This window comes from Mustela nigripes, chromosome 16 (genome assembly GCF_022355385.1).
Source record: "Mustela nigripes isolate SB6536 chromosome 16, MUSNIG.SB6536, whole genome shotgun sequence".
Classification (NCBI taxonomy): domain Eukaryota; kingdom Metazoa; phylum Chordata; class Mammalia; order Carnivora; family Mustelidae; genus Mustela; species Mustela nigripes.
This window is the reverse complement of record NC_081572.1, coordinates 34,428,960-34,442,924: the sequence shown is the minus strand read 5'-3', so window position 1 is coordinate 34,442,924 and position 13,965 is coordinate 34,428,960. Positions and strand designations below refer to the sequence as shown.

General features: G+C 48.3%; 1 protein-coding gene across 7 annotated transcripts in view; it reads left to right on the top strand.

The window, feature by feature from the left end:
• The window catches only part of BCAS3 (BCAS3 microtubule associated cell migration factor), a 592,158-nt gene that overhangs the window by 558,297 nt on the left and 19,896 nt on the right, over positions 1-13,965 (top strand). For all 7 annotated transcript variants that reach the window (XM_059378918.1, XM_059378915.1, XM_059378916.1 and 4 more), the window contains one exon: positions 10,231-10,398. In XM_059378918.1, the coding sequence (XP_059234901.1) occupies positions 10,231-10,398 (168 nt within the window). The remainder of the gene's footprint in view (positions 1-10,230; positions 10,399-13,965) is intronic.

Genomic DNA, 13,965 nt, shown 5'->3' with positions numbered 1-13,965 from the left:
TGGGTTCTTTGTCCGGCCTCCCAACTGCCCAACTCTAAGAACCACTTAAAAATTCTGCAGTAGGAAGGCTTAACTGGAAATCCCCTTACTGGTTCTGCAGCCATATTTTCAAAATGAAAATTTGGCATGAATTTTAGTGGAAGAAAGTACAGGCCTTGGACCTAGAATCAGAATCTTGACTGTAGCCTTGACATCGTCATCTTGAGCAAAATTTTACTTTCCTTGGCCTCAGTTGCTTGATCTATAAAATGGGAATGTCAGCACCAACCTCATAGACTTGCTGGGGCAATTTTAGTGAGGTAAGGTATTATAAAGTGGCCATGCCTGGAACAAAATAAACAATAAATGTTAGTTCTCTTGCCTTCCACCATATCTGATGTGATCACAGGACTTGTTTGGGAGCGGGACTGTTCTGGAAAACCCATTTTGTTTGCTCATTTGTGTTTAGAGATACAGTTCCATGAAGTTTTTCCATTGAAGGAGATGTTGGAATAAAAAGGAGATGTTAGGTTTCCGAGGATATAGTTTGTCTTGTGGTGTATTCTGAGCCTCACCCTAAGAGTCCTGTAACAGAACGCCGTGTGTAAATTTTCTCTCCATCCTCAGAAGCAGGGCAGACCATCCTGCAGGGAATATTTTCATTGCAGTCTAGCTGCAAGACAATTCTTCTCTTCCCACTTTGAGGGGTAGAAATCTTGATGGTTTCTGTTTCAAAGCAGAGGAGGAAAGATCTCTGGGATCCTGTCTGGGAAATGCCAGTGTCAGCCTGACTTGGAAAGCTCTTCTGTCTGAGGCACCTCCAGGTCTGCTATGAGTGGGGAGCCCATTGAAATTCTCCTTTTGGGGCCCTGCAGTGATGACTGATCTCCTGGGCTCCCAGGCAAAAGGCAGGGGCCCGGCTCAGTGACCTCCTAATGATGTGTGAGGGGCTCAGACATTCCTTGGCAATCAGGAAAGGGTGTCTCCTAGCAAGCTCTGTCCTGTTTATCGAAAGGCTGAGGGCTGGGGTGGCCGGGCAGGACAAAGATGACAGGTAAAGGGACTTGATTTTAAATTGGAGTCCTTCCAGCGTTGCTCTTCTGGTCCTTTCTGAACTGTTGTATGAAATTTGTACAGAGGTCAAGTTGTTTCTGCCGTTTTCACACACACAGGTTGGTGCACATTCCTGACACAAATTAAAAGAAAATATGTCCGATGTACACAGGGATGAGTCAACATCGCGTGCGGCCGGCTGCGGACACTGGGAGAGGAGTCAGATGCGGGCCGTGGAGCTGCAGGCTCCCCCCGCCCCCCAGGCGTGTCAAGACCAGGCTCAGCGGAAGCCCTCCACTCAGATGTTCCTCAGGGGGCTACTGTCTGTGTCCCAGTGCACATGTTTCTGGCACGGGGCTTTTTCTCTCTCTCTTCTCTCTCTCTGCTTTTTCCTCATATTTGTTGACTTGCTTTATTTATTTATTTATTTATTTATTTATTTATTTATTTATTTTAAGATTTTATTTATTTATTTGACAGAGAGAAATCACAATTAGATGGAGAGGCAGACAGAGAGAGAGAGAGAGAGGGAAGCAGGCTCCTCGCTGAGCAGAGAGCCCGATGCGGGACTCGATCCCAGGACCCCGAGATCATGACCTGAGCCGAAGGCAGCGGCTTAACCCACTGAGCCACCCAGGCGCCCCTATTTATTTATTTATTTATTTATTTATTGCCAAAGTTACAGAAAACACATGGATGGGTATAAAGTGACCCAGCTACCCCCAGGCAACCATGATTAATGCTTCATCGTGAATTTTTTAAAAAATGTTTGTCTACGCTTCCTTTACATTGCTCGGTAATAGTAACTATACGATTTTGTTTTGATTTTATTTGACATGATATCTTAAAGAATTTCCCCTATTATAAACATGTTTTTTTGTGACTACCTAATATTCTGCTGCAAGAAGGAAGTATGATTTACCTCACAAATACCTTATTTTAAGGCGGTGTTAAAGTGGCAAGGGGCATCTTTATGCCTGAGGGTTGGTTAGCATCTTACTTACTTGGGCTAGAATTCTGGAGGTGGAATTCCTAGGTCATGGTTGGAAATGTTTTTAAAAGGCTCTTAGTACGTATTGCCAAATTGCCCTTCATGGGGTTTATAACAATAATATTCCCCACCAGCACCAGTCCGTCTCATTCCTTCCTTACCCTTACCTTCTTCCTTACCCTCATTCTATCCTTACCCATGTTGAGTATGATCATATTTATTTATTAAACAATTTAGGAGCTGAAACATCCCCCTCAGATGTAGGGAAAGGTAGGGAGATCACGAGAATGGAAGGGAGCTAACCTGGGAGCTAAGAGCCACCTGGCCTGCCCTCCTGTGCCCCCTGCAGGCATCCTCAGAGAAGTGGGGGCCACACACCCACTTCTGTGCTTGGTGTTCCCATCAAGGGCCTTTGCTGTGTCACCACACAGAACCACTCAGCTTTAATGATGGAGTCTGCACACCAGTGTCTTTGGCCTAGTGCCTGTCTTCTGGCCTAGAGATGTCCCCAGATCACTGTCTTCACTTTCTAAGCCTTTCTCAGAATCCCAGCACATCTCTGAAGAACTGCTCCCGTAGTCCCACAGTAGCTGTCCGTGTTCAGGTGGCCCTGTGCGACTTTACCTGACACTCTTTCATGCACAATCTGATCAGATGCTCACAACAGCCTGGACGGCAGATTTCATGTCCCTGTTCTCTAAGTGTATTCCTTTCCTAGGGCTGCCATGCCAAATTACCACAGCCCTGGTGACTAAAAACAACAGAATTTTATTCTCTCAGATTTCTGGAGGCCAGAAGTTCAAAGTTAAGGGTCAGCAAGGTCACAGTCCCTCCAAAGGTTCTAGGAGAGAAACCTTCCTTACCTCTTCCAGCTTCTGGTGCATCCCGGCATTCCTCGTCTTGTCACAGCATAAGTCCGGTCTCTCTGCCTCTGTTATCACATGGTTTTTTTCCTGCTCCGTCTGGTGATTTTCCTCTCCTTTTTGTCATTAGGAATTCCAGACACTGGATTTAGGACTCACCCTAATTCTAGGATAGTCTCATCTTGGATCCTTAATTATGTCTGCAAAGACCCTATTTCCAAATAAGGTCCCATTCTGAGGTGGGCATATTTTGGGGGGAAATGCAATTCAGCCCACTACGGCAGGTAGAGAAACCAAGGTCCAAAGAGGCCAAATGACTTTCCCAAGGTCATAGAGTGAGAAAATAGCAGGAGATGGCATGTGAACCCAGGTCCGATGATTACCATATATCTTTAATAAAGTAAGAAAGAAAAAAGAACCCACTTACGGTATGAATGCTTAATTATGTTTTCTGGTTCATGGAAAATGAAATATGGTACCTTTTATCCCCAGATACATCAAACATCATCTCACCATTGCTCTGTTAGTGTATTATTATTAATTACATTTGAGGCTATTCATGCCAGTGTGATGAACTTCTATTGTGGGAGTTACTCATTTACTGTGCATGTGAGAAATGGGGAAATTAAGACCTAGAATGTCCAGAAAAGTTAATGGAAGAAGTCCAGTTATAACCTTGGTATCTTGAGTTGTGGTCTGTCTCCTCCTCTTGAAAGTATGAGTTGTGATCATACATGGCACTTGTGAAAGTAGTTGCCAAAACAACTATTTGGTTAAATTGAAGAAATCTTGGTGTCCGAGTTACTGTTGAACTCTTCTCCTCTGGCTTGATATGTTGGCCACACCGGGCAGTCTGTTCGTGGACTGTGATGAATGATGAATAATCCCTTCCCAGCCGTGGCCCCAACGGCCTGGGAGAACAGATGTGCATAACATCATCACATCTGGCACGTCAGCATCTCCTGGCTTGCCAGCATCAGCAAAGGCATTTCTCTGCTGCTGGTACCTTTCCTTTCTCTTGCTCAATTTACTTCTGACCTGGAGTAACAAATCCTTTTCTTTTTTAAATGTTTTATATATTTAAGTCATCTCTAAACCCAACACAGGCCTCAGACTCTCGACCCTGAAATCAAGAGTTGCATGCTCTTTTGACTAAGCCAGCCAGGTACCCCTTTAAAAGTGACCTAACCCCAGGGCACCTGGTGGTTCAGTGAGTTGAGCATCCAGCTCTTAATCTCTGCTCGTCTTGATCTCAGGGTCATGAGTTCAGGCCTTGTATTGAACTCCACGCTGGACATGGAGCCTACTTTAGAAATGTAATTATTTAATTGAATTGAATTTGAAAAATAAAAATGACCTAAACCCAAACCCCACAGCCAAATGGATGAATATTGGATAAAGATGGCACACTGTCACAAGTTTGGTGACCATTAGATAATCTGAGTCTTAAAAGGTTGCTGGGTTCTAGGCCCCTTAGCTGTATACCGTGTCTGTGGCTGTGAGATCACGGTTACCTTGGGAGCCACCCTAAGGAATTGAGAGGGACAGACAGGGTACCCATATTCTCTCCCCTTCCCACAGTGAACCAGTCTGTGTTAGTCACAACACAGTGCGTATTGATATAGTAAGATATGCCTGCGGCCACATCCAGGTACCAGATAAAGCTAATGTCCTCAGCCTGTGCTTGTGTGAACCAGCCTGAAACACAGAGAGGAGCTCTCCACCACAGGACCAGTCTCCAGATCTGTTGAGTGAGCTAATTTGGAGAACAGACAAGGAAGCTCTCTGGAAGCTCTCTAGGCACCACCTAGAATCCTTTCTTAGTTCTCATGGACATCATCATTGTCGTGAGTGCTCACCCAGAAGGGCTTGTGTTTAATGACAAGTTTTGCATCTGCTACCTGGCCTCGCTGGAGGCTAGAAATCTGATCGGGAGCCTCTCATCAAAGTCCAAATTCTGGGCTAAACCTGACTGAGGCACGGGGAAGGCTGTGCCACATCTTCTAAATAGCTAGGGTGTGATTAGACACTATCAGCTCCAAGGAACACACCCCACACCCCCTCTTTCCCTCAGGCTCCGTTGCCCCCCAGCAGTGGTATACCAAAGACAGAGCACATGTTCCCCTAGGCTTCCCAGGAGCTGCAGGCTTACCAGCTGTCACAGCTTGTCTTTAATGGGTTTGTGAAACCCAAGAACCTGACCCATTTCTCCTCTGGGGAAAAAAGTGTAACACAGGATGCCAAGCTGGGAAGTAGGATTCGGGAAGCTCACCTGTACAAGCCCAACTCTCCGTGCCATCCAAGGCAGATTGTTCGGTTCCTCCAATTCCTGGGGTCTCCAGTCTAAAATAAATGCAGAAGGCTGTAGAATAATACCGTGACATTTTTTTTCTGCTCCCTTATAAGCTCCTTCCTTCCTGTTGTTTCACTTTAGCTCCCTTTTCTGCCTACCTCTAGCTTATTCCTCCTAATCCCAGCCCTAGATGTTTAGGCACCGGGATCCTACCAAAAAGGTATTGACTCCAAAGTGACTGTCAGATTTCTTAGATGGTCTCAATCAGTTGATAATCAAACATATCTTGAGTAAATGTGATGCACAAAGTCCTATACTTATTACAGACTTATGGGTTATGGAGGAATCCATGCCCTCGAGGAGCTTCTAAAGTAGGTTGGAGAGCAAATCATGAAGACAACATAAGGCAGGATGGGAATGACACCATGGAAATGATCTCATTAACCTGGGATCCGAAGATGGGCTTCAGAGAACCATACAGAACCGCAATCACTTTACAGCATTTTATGAAATTGCTTACATAATTTTATGTATGCAAACATACATTTTTGGGGGCAAGTTCAGAGCTTTCATCAGCTTCATCCAAAAGGTAAAGAACCTGCCATGCAAACAGACTTTCTGGAACAGCTCTCATTATAACTTGGTTGGTTACTGAGGGTTTCAGAAAGCAGGTGAGACTTGAACCAAATCTTAGAAAATGTTGTGCAGAGAATAGCAGGGTGGGAGGCAGCCCTAAAAGAAGGGACTCCCAGAAAGCATCAGAGCAAGACTGTCACATCTAAACCATGGCCTTAAGTTACCTCACCTCTCTCCCTCAGCCTCAGTAAAATATAAATGTGTAAAATGGTGACGATTGCTGCTTCTCAGAGTTTTGTGAAAGACAATGAACCTTTTTTTTTTTTTTTTTTTTTTTTGGCTCACTCTGTATCCCCATACCTCAGTGCTGTGCTTGAGTCATATCATAGTGGATGCTAATCAGTATTTGAGGAATGTGTGAGTTAACTGAAATAATAAATGTGAGGGGGCTTTGCAAACCACAGAGCATTGCTTCAGCAAAAAAATCTTTGTTGCTAAGTACGTATATTTTGTGCTTCTTGAACAGCCTGCACTAAGTGTTTTCTCTCCCTTGAAACTGACCCTTCTCCCATAATGGGACTCAGAGGGCCAGCCCATCTGATCGAGACTCTCAGGGCCCACCCGATGAATGATAGCCGTGCCGACAATGCTGACACGATGTGCAGTTGCCTAAGAGTGCAGAGATGACCTCACTCTCCGAGGGCTTGGCCTCTTAACCCCAGCCCTTGCTGACACACACACACCTGCAGCTCTCTCTCACTCCGGTCCCAGAAGAGTCCAGGATCTCCTTTGCTGTCCTCATCCACGCTGGCCAGGGTAGAAGGCAAGGGCAAGGAAGAGGGCACCACAGAGTGTCTGTGCAGATTCCATCCAGCACGATAAGTCCTCTCTGGGACTTCTCAGGACAGTAGAGACAATCTCGTGCTCCTCTGACGGACACTGTATCCCCAGCCTCGTGCCCACACCACCTCAGCAGTGCCCCTGTGAAGAGAGAACAGAATATATCTTCCGTCAGTGTTTTTTCCCTCCTGTGTGCCATCCAACAGACAGGATGACATGTCAGCATTACCATGATACTCCAAAGAAGCTGGGCTGGTTGGAAGTGGAAAAGACTTTTTAGAGGTATTGGTTGAAGGTGATAAGAGCCCTCAACAAGTTAGGAAAGATAGAGGTGATTTCTCCCTATGACAGTTCTCCACTGGAAGGGAGGGAAAAGTAAAGTAAGACGAAGTCTGAGAAAAAGACAAACCATAAGAGACTCTTATCTCTAGGAAACGAACTGAGGGCTGCTGGAGGGGAGGGGGTGGGGGGAATGGGGTAACCGGATGATGGGCATCAAGGAGGGCATGTGACGTAATGAGCACTGGGTGTTCTTTCTATGCAACTGATGAATCACTAAACTCTACCTCTGAAACTAATAATACCCTATATGTTAATGAACTGAATTTAAACAAAAAAGAGCAAAAACGAAAACAGTTCTCCACTACAGATGCAGCTAAGAGAAATAGAGTGTAAAGCGACAGAATGAAGTCCAAACTAAGAATTAGGAGCCTGTGTTCAGGATCTGTCACTTCGAGACCTTGAGCATGCCGTTTAATCCCTTAGAGCTTCCAGCCCCTCTTCCATAATAATTGTTAACAATGTCAGGATTGGGGCTTCTGGGTGGCTCAGTTGTTAGGCGTCTGCCTTCAGCTCAGGTCATGATCCCAGGGTCCTGGGATCTGATCCTGGGGTCCTGGGATCAAGCCCCACATCAGGCTCCCTGCTCAGCTGGAAGCCTGCTTTTCCCTCTCATAGTCCCCTGCTTGTATTCTCTTGCTATCTCTGTCTCTGTCAAAGAAATAAATAAAAATAAAAAATAAATAAATAAACCAGTCTCAGGATTGTGATCGGCAATATTTATGATGATGCTTCCAGCGGTATAAAGTTGTACATATTTGCTGTTACTAACATGCACATGAGCACCCCCATTATGTGCTGGGGATTGCTTTTATGTTCATCTAATCCAACTCTCACAACAACCCTGTAGGGCTGTACTGTTTTTTTCCACTTTTATGGGTATGGAATCAGAGGCTCAGAAAGTTAAAGAACTTGCCCGGACCTACACAGTTAATACATGTCGAGAACCTACATTTGAGTCCAGCTCTATTTCCATTCTCCACCAGCTCATGATTTCTTTTTCACATGTCTACTGTTGTTTTGTCCCTAAAATACCACATGCTCCCCTGGCCTTTACCATCTGTCGTAGATCAGGCCTGCCTTCTTACCTGCACCCTTCTTGTCATAGCATGTTGCTGGCTTATTTTGTTTTCTTCTTCCTCTTGGCTCCTGCTGTCTGCTCAGCTGCCCTGACCTCTAAGAACGGCGTGTACTAACACTGACTGAGCACCTTTTAGGGACAGGCACGCTGCTCTTGTGAAGTGACAGAAGGTAAGGGCATCTCCATTCTTGAGACAGACTCTGAGACATGTCTGTCCATAAGAAAGCTGTCACCATAGCCCTGCGGTTACAAGGTGGGGGAGCGCGCAGGTTTTATTACTAACTCCCTCATCTGCCGGTCATCAGATGCGCAGGTTTTATTACTAACTCCCTCATCTGCCGGTCATCAGATGCGCAATGACGCTGTAGCTCTTGATCTTGTCGGCTAAGAGTGGGACAGCACCAGGGGAGAACTCCGGCTCCTGGTGGGAACCTGGCTTAACCTTCCATTCCTTCGAGGCAGAGTTAATAGTTCTACTTCAGAGATGGAAAAAAGAGATTGAGGGACTTACCTAACATCACTTAGAGAGTGGGTCATATGTCATCAGTGACATATATCAGTATGTCACCAGTCCTTAGGGCCTGGGCACTTTTGATTATTGCTAATGCTCTCGGGGGTTGGCTCTGGGCTTGGTACTGCCAAGGCATGAATGCACAGTTCAGACCCTTGGAGGGCTGATGCTCAGAGCTCCTCACCCCCACCACTGGTTCCTGGCTCCCCAGATCCATCCTGACCCTGCTAATGAAGAGAGAAGGTACTATCAGGCAGCTCCCCATTCCTGGGTCCCACCCAACAAGCCGATGCCCGGCAACCCAGTCCCAAGGTGGCCTCTTCTTGGGGAGATACATTTGTAGATGTTACCCATCCTCCCAGCACCAGGAACCTTCCCTGCAATTAGGCAAGAGATAAATCAAAGCCAAACTTGGCTGATGACATTCAGGAGCCAGTGGTGACCCTTGCCACACATATAAATCCCAGCGGGCTGGCCAAGGGCCTTTGTCTGGTCAGAAGAGCTCAGGATTATCTGGCCCTCTTTGCTGATGTATGGAGTCACCGGCTGTCGGAGTGTTTACTAACGGTTATCACCTCGATGCTTTGGCCATTATCAGAGGCAGGGCCGCCTGCCGGGGCTGGGGCTCGCACCCTCTCTATTACCACCTGTCATTGGCAGAGAGTGTGCGCTGACGCTGCCCAGTCCTGCCCGCCTGGGGAAGATAGTTTCTGACGGCTGATCAAAGAGGAGAAGCAAGGCCTGATAAAAAGTGTGTGTTGTGCGTACTTTTAACTTTAGGAAACATTGGCATTTGCATTTTTTCCCCATCTTCCTGGTGCTGGCAGGAACCAAGCCCAATAAATGCAGTAGATTCAGTTACCTAATCACTGGGAAAATGGTATGTGCTTAAAGCAACAGAGCATGACGATAATCTCCTTCCAAGAGAGAGTAGACGAACTAAGCTTTCACAGAAGACTTGCTGTATAATAGAGGAGAAGAATTTAAATTTAGACTTTGAAGTGATCTTGCACCTAAAATCTCATCTTGGCACCGAGCACAGCGTCATGTACGTCTTGGAACTGGAGCACGCCTTCAAGTTAAGGAACAATTTTTGCTGGAGATTCTATCACCCAGCTCCATTGCTGGCGTCCCCCAAATGGTGCCCCTCTTGTCCGTCTGTCCTTGGGCAGCTGGGGGACTGCATGCGGCAGAGTAGAGCGAGCTCCAGATTGAGGCGTCAGGTGATGGGCGTTCTTGACCCAGGTCTGTCACAAACCTGCTGTTGGATCTGAGCCTCAGATGTAACATGAGGAGGTTGGGTACAGGTTAGAGGATGGAGTGGGATGGAAAACTTTTTTGAAGTTTTAAGCTATGTACCACTTTTTTAAATGAACTGTTAGGGGAAGGCCTATTGCCTCAAAGAAAGAAAAATAGAGGTGTGTTTGGGTTGAACCTGGCCAAGAGGTGCTCTGCCCTTGACCTGTTTCTGAGGTCTTTTTCCTGAAAGTCTGCCCTGTCTGATCTCACGTCATGAGCTGCTGCCCTCAGCACGGGTTTCATGGTGGTGTCTCCTCCATCCAGCCTGGAGAAGAAAAGCCAAAATGGACCGTGGTGGGGGTGGGGGTGGGGGTGAGGAGGGGGCGGCTAGTGGCGGGTAGACAGAGGAAGGGCCCGCTCTCTGAAAGCACACACTCAAGGCCGGATATCCCATGTGTGCCACAGGTACCTTTGACCGGAGCGTGACCCTGCTAGAGGTGTGTGGGAGCTGGCCAGAGGGCTTTGGACTGCGGCACATGTCCTCCATGGAGCACACAGAGGAAGGCCTCCGGGAGCGGCTCGCCGATGCCATGGCCGAGTCGCCGAGCCGGGACGTGGTGGGATCCGGAACAGGTAAAGGTGGCCTCGCACTTCCAGCCTGACGGGGTCAGGACCAGCACATGTTGGCATAGACCTTCTCTGGCGGGAGAGGGTGTCCATTTGTTCTAACTGTGTGTTCCTTTGGTCAGCATTCTGACTAGCATCAGTTTGGAAGTCTCTGGTCTTGGAAAGCCCTGTGTGAAGGAGTGCACGGGACCCAGTGACCCGTCGTACGTGGAATAACATGTACACAAATGCAGTGACAAATGCAACTGTGTTGTACATGTGGCTCCTGGAAGGACACCTACTCCAAGGGAAGGAACAACTGTGGAGTCCCTCAGTTCTCAGCAGTCCTAAGACATGGAGTGGGAAGGCAGCGCACCTTCCGTCATACTCTCATGCTCGAGGCTTTGTGGATTAGCAAGTAGCAGTGGGGCCTGCCTGCCTGGAGGGAGCAAGCATGAAGCAAAGCTGGTTTGAGCCCCCAGGCTACTCTTTTCTTCTGCTGCCTTTGCCCTTGCGCTCTTGCCTGTGAGAAGGCTCGGCAGCCAGAGCCCAGGGCAGCTTCTCGAATCTGTAGAGCAGTCAGAAGATGTCCTTAGAAGATGGGTGAGCCCTGTGCCAGCAAGCAGTATACATGTGCACGTGCACGCACGCATGTGTCCATGCACACATGCACACACACGTGCACAGCATGCAGTCAGGAAAGACCACGATGCTCCCATCGCCGCACAATTACAGCGCAGCCTGCCGCTCCTTTTCTTCCGAAGCACCTCCTCATTCTCCATTCCTATGTGGCTAATGCATTCTCTAGCCCAGCTTTTAGGCCCAAGAACGACTGCCCAGCAGGCCTCTTCCCCAATTCCTGAGGTCAACAGGAACTTCCTACTGGGTCGAGCAGATCCTGGCCATGGGCCTTCCACTCTTGCTTGCCCAAGGCCTCTGGAGACTATTCTTTACTGTGAACATTATCGTTCCCACTGCACCGGCCTACCTGGGAAGAGGATCCCAGCGAGGAGAAACTTACAACCTGGGACAGGAATCAGGATCAGCAAGATTTAGAGAGGCAACCATTTTTAGCAGGGCTTGAAATGCCCGCCGTCATCACACGTCTGTCCCACTTCCGTGTGGATCCTCCCCCTCCCCTAGATAGTCAGCGGTTAAGCTTTTCCCTCTCTTCCTCCCCTCCCTTCTTCACCTCCCATTCAGTCCTCCTGTTCTGTGCCAAGCGGAGGGAGACCCATCTTTCTCCTCTCCACCTCCACAGCATCAGCTCTGGGCCCGGCCACAGTGCTTGCGCCATACTAGGCAAATGGACAGAATGGATTCAAGGAGGGAAGAGAAGGAGTGTGCCTGGGGATAGAGAAGTGCCCTAGGCCGCAGGAGACAGCCATCTCTGAGGGCCAGCCCCCTTCCACACCCCCTTCTTCCCTGGAGAGAGAGGAGATGCAGACCTTGGAAGCAGCAGCCAGCCATGCCCCCTTCCCTCGTGCACACACATGCACAGACATGTGCACACCTTCATTCTCCCATCATCCAGCCCTCCCAACCATGGATGGTAGCCCACCGTGCCCCTGTTCTTTTCCCTGCATCTGCAGATGAGGCGGGCTCTGCCATTTACAGACGCTCTGACCCTGTTTTCCTTGGAAGTTCAAAGAAGGGGGGAAGCTTTTCTCATTCCAAAAGTTCCCTCTAGCACCGCCTTTCCCCTGCACCCCTCGGTTCCCTGCCAGCCCCTGCTACATCCACCAGGGCCTGGTGTCACCAGACTCACTCCCCAGGAGCCACCCTTGCCGGGGCTCACACGGCTCATGGGCTGCTCTCCTCAGACAGTACTTGGAGCCCCTCTGCCAGCAAGCAGATTTAAAGGGGTGCCGGGTCCGGAGCTGGAGAACTTCACCCTGGCACAAACAGTAACCTGAACAAACCTGGCAGCAGTTCATCTGCCAGACAGCTGAGGGATTCAGGAGTGTCTTTGTGGCCTTAAGCAGGTTTGTGAAATTAAAAAAGAAGAAGAAGAGATGAGAGAGGAAATTAAAACTGCATGACCCACAGGTCAGAAAATAAGAGATGCCCTTCTTGAGCAGAGGAATTTCATTTTCCTCCCCAAACTGTCACCAAAAGGGATTCATTTGGGGTTTTTTGACCATATTAAATGTATCAGTTTTTTAAAATCTGCCTCCATTTGAAGGGTCATTCAGTAAAGCAGGTATTATGGAAATTAACTCGTTTCCCTCTGCCATTGCGGAGAATCAGTTGTCCCGTCGTGCAACTCCAGTTGAAGTGCCGGGCTTAGTGGTGCAGCCAAGGGCCTCAGAGGGGCAGCCCTGCGCACCCAGGAATGGCCTGGGACAGGCGGTGCGCCTTGGATGCGAATGTCATCAAGCCTCCCTTTGCCAAAGCAGCCTGTCCATCTCTGCCTTCCCACCACTGTCCTCCTCTCCGTGGCTCACAGGACCTACACATAAGGTGACAATAAGTGTTTGCTGGTGTCAGGTACTCCAAGGCACCGAGATGATCAATCCTCAGTACCTTCCAGCAGGGACCTTGTGTAGTCTCTCAATCACGACCAATGGCCTCTTTAACAAGGTGTGAACAGAGCATGCGCTTGTGACCCCCCAACACTGAAGCCCATTTTAGAGCATTCGTCACGGTGATAACAGGCTACGCTAGTGACATGCTGGGAATTGTTTACCAACCGGCTTTCCAGAGGGAAGCGGGTAGGCCCTGCTGGGTAGCATTTGGACATTTCTGTAGTGTAAAAACTCGAGTTACGGCCAATGTCAGGCCATCAACATGGTGTCGTTTGGCTTGCTGAATTCCTGAAAATGTCGCTGTCAGCCAGCTTCAGCACCTCACCAGTAAGCTATGCCATAGGCAATTTAGCTGTGCCCCCAAAGTAAAGCAAAACCTTTTTTTTTTCTTTCTCTCTTTAAGCCTTGCTATTCCAGGAGTGGTTTGGGAATCCGCAGCACCCTCTGTCCCTGGGAGTGGGTTAGAAATGCAGTCTCGGGCCCCACCCAGCCCCCCTGAGTCAACGCAAGCATCCTACTAAGGTCTCTATGTACATGTGACAAGGTCTGTCTTTAAACACAGTTCATCTAGGAGGCAGGTGTTAGTTCTGTCCTCCATGGGGGCTGCTGACCAGGTATTCTAACTAGATCACATGTGTGATTTGCAAATCTGCTCTAAAATAACTGGCTGAGTCGCTGTCTTGGAGTATTAACACACCCCTTGCCCCGTCAGCCTTTCATTGTCCCCGTTCAGCAAAACTCCAAATCAAGGTCAGTCCAGTTCTGCTCTGACACTTGGGTTGCTGAAGGAGAATCCCAAGCGGTTCAGTTTGGCACCTCTACAGATTTCTGGCATTGACTCTCCAGTGAGCCAGGGGAGGCCTTCTCTATTGTGCTAGTAGCCCCTCCTCCTGTTCTCAGTTTGTGCTCATTATTTCCCACAGAATCCAGCAACCGGCACCTAGAACAGTGTCTGGTGCATAGTAGGCCTGTGGTCACTGTTTGCTGAGTGAATGAATTCTGCATCCAGTCTAGAAGTGAGCAGTTCTGCCACAGTCCCTGTCTCCTGCTGTCGTTTCTGGCCTGA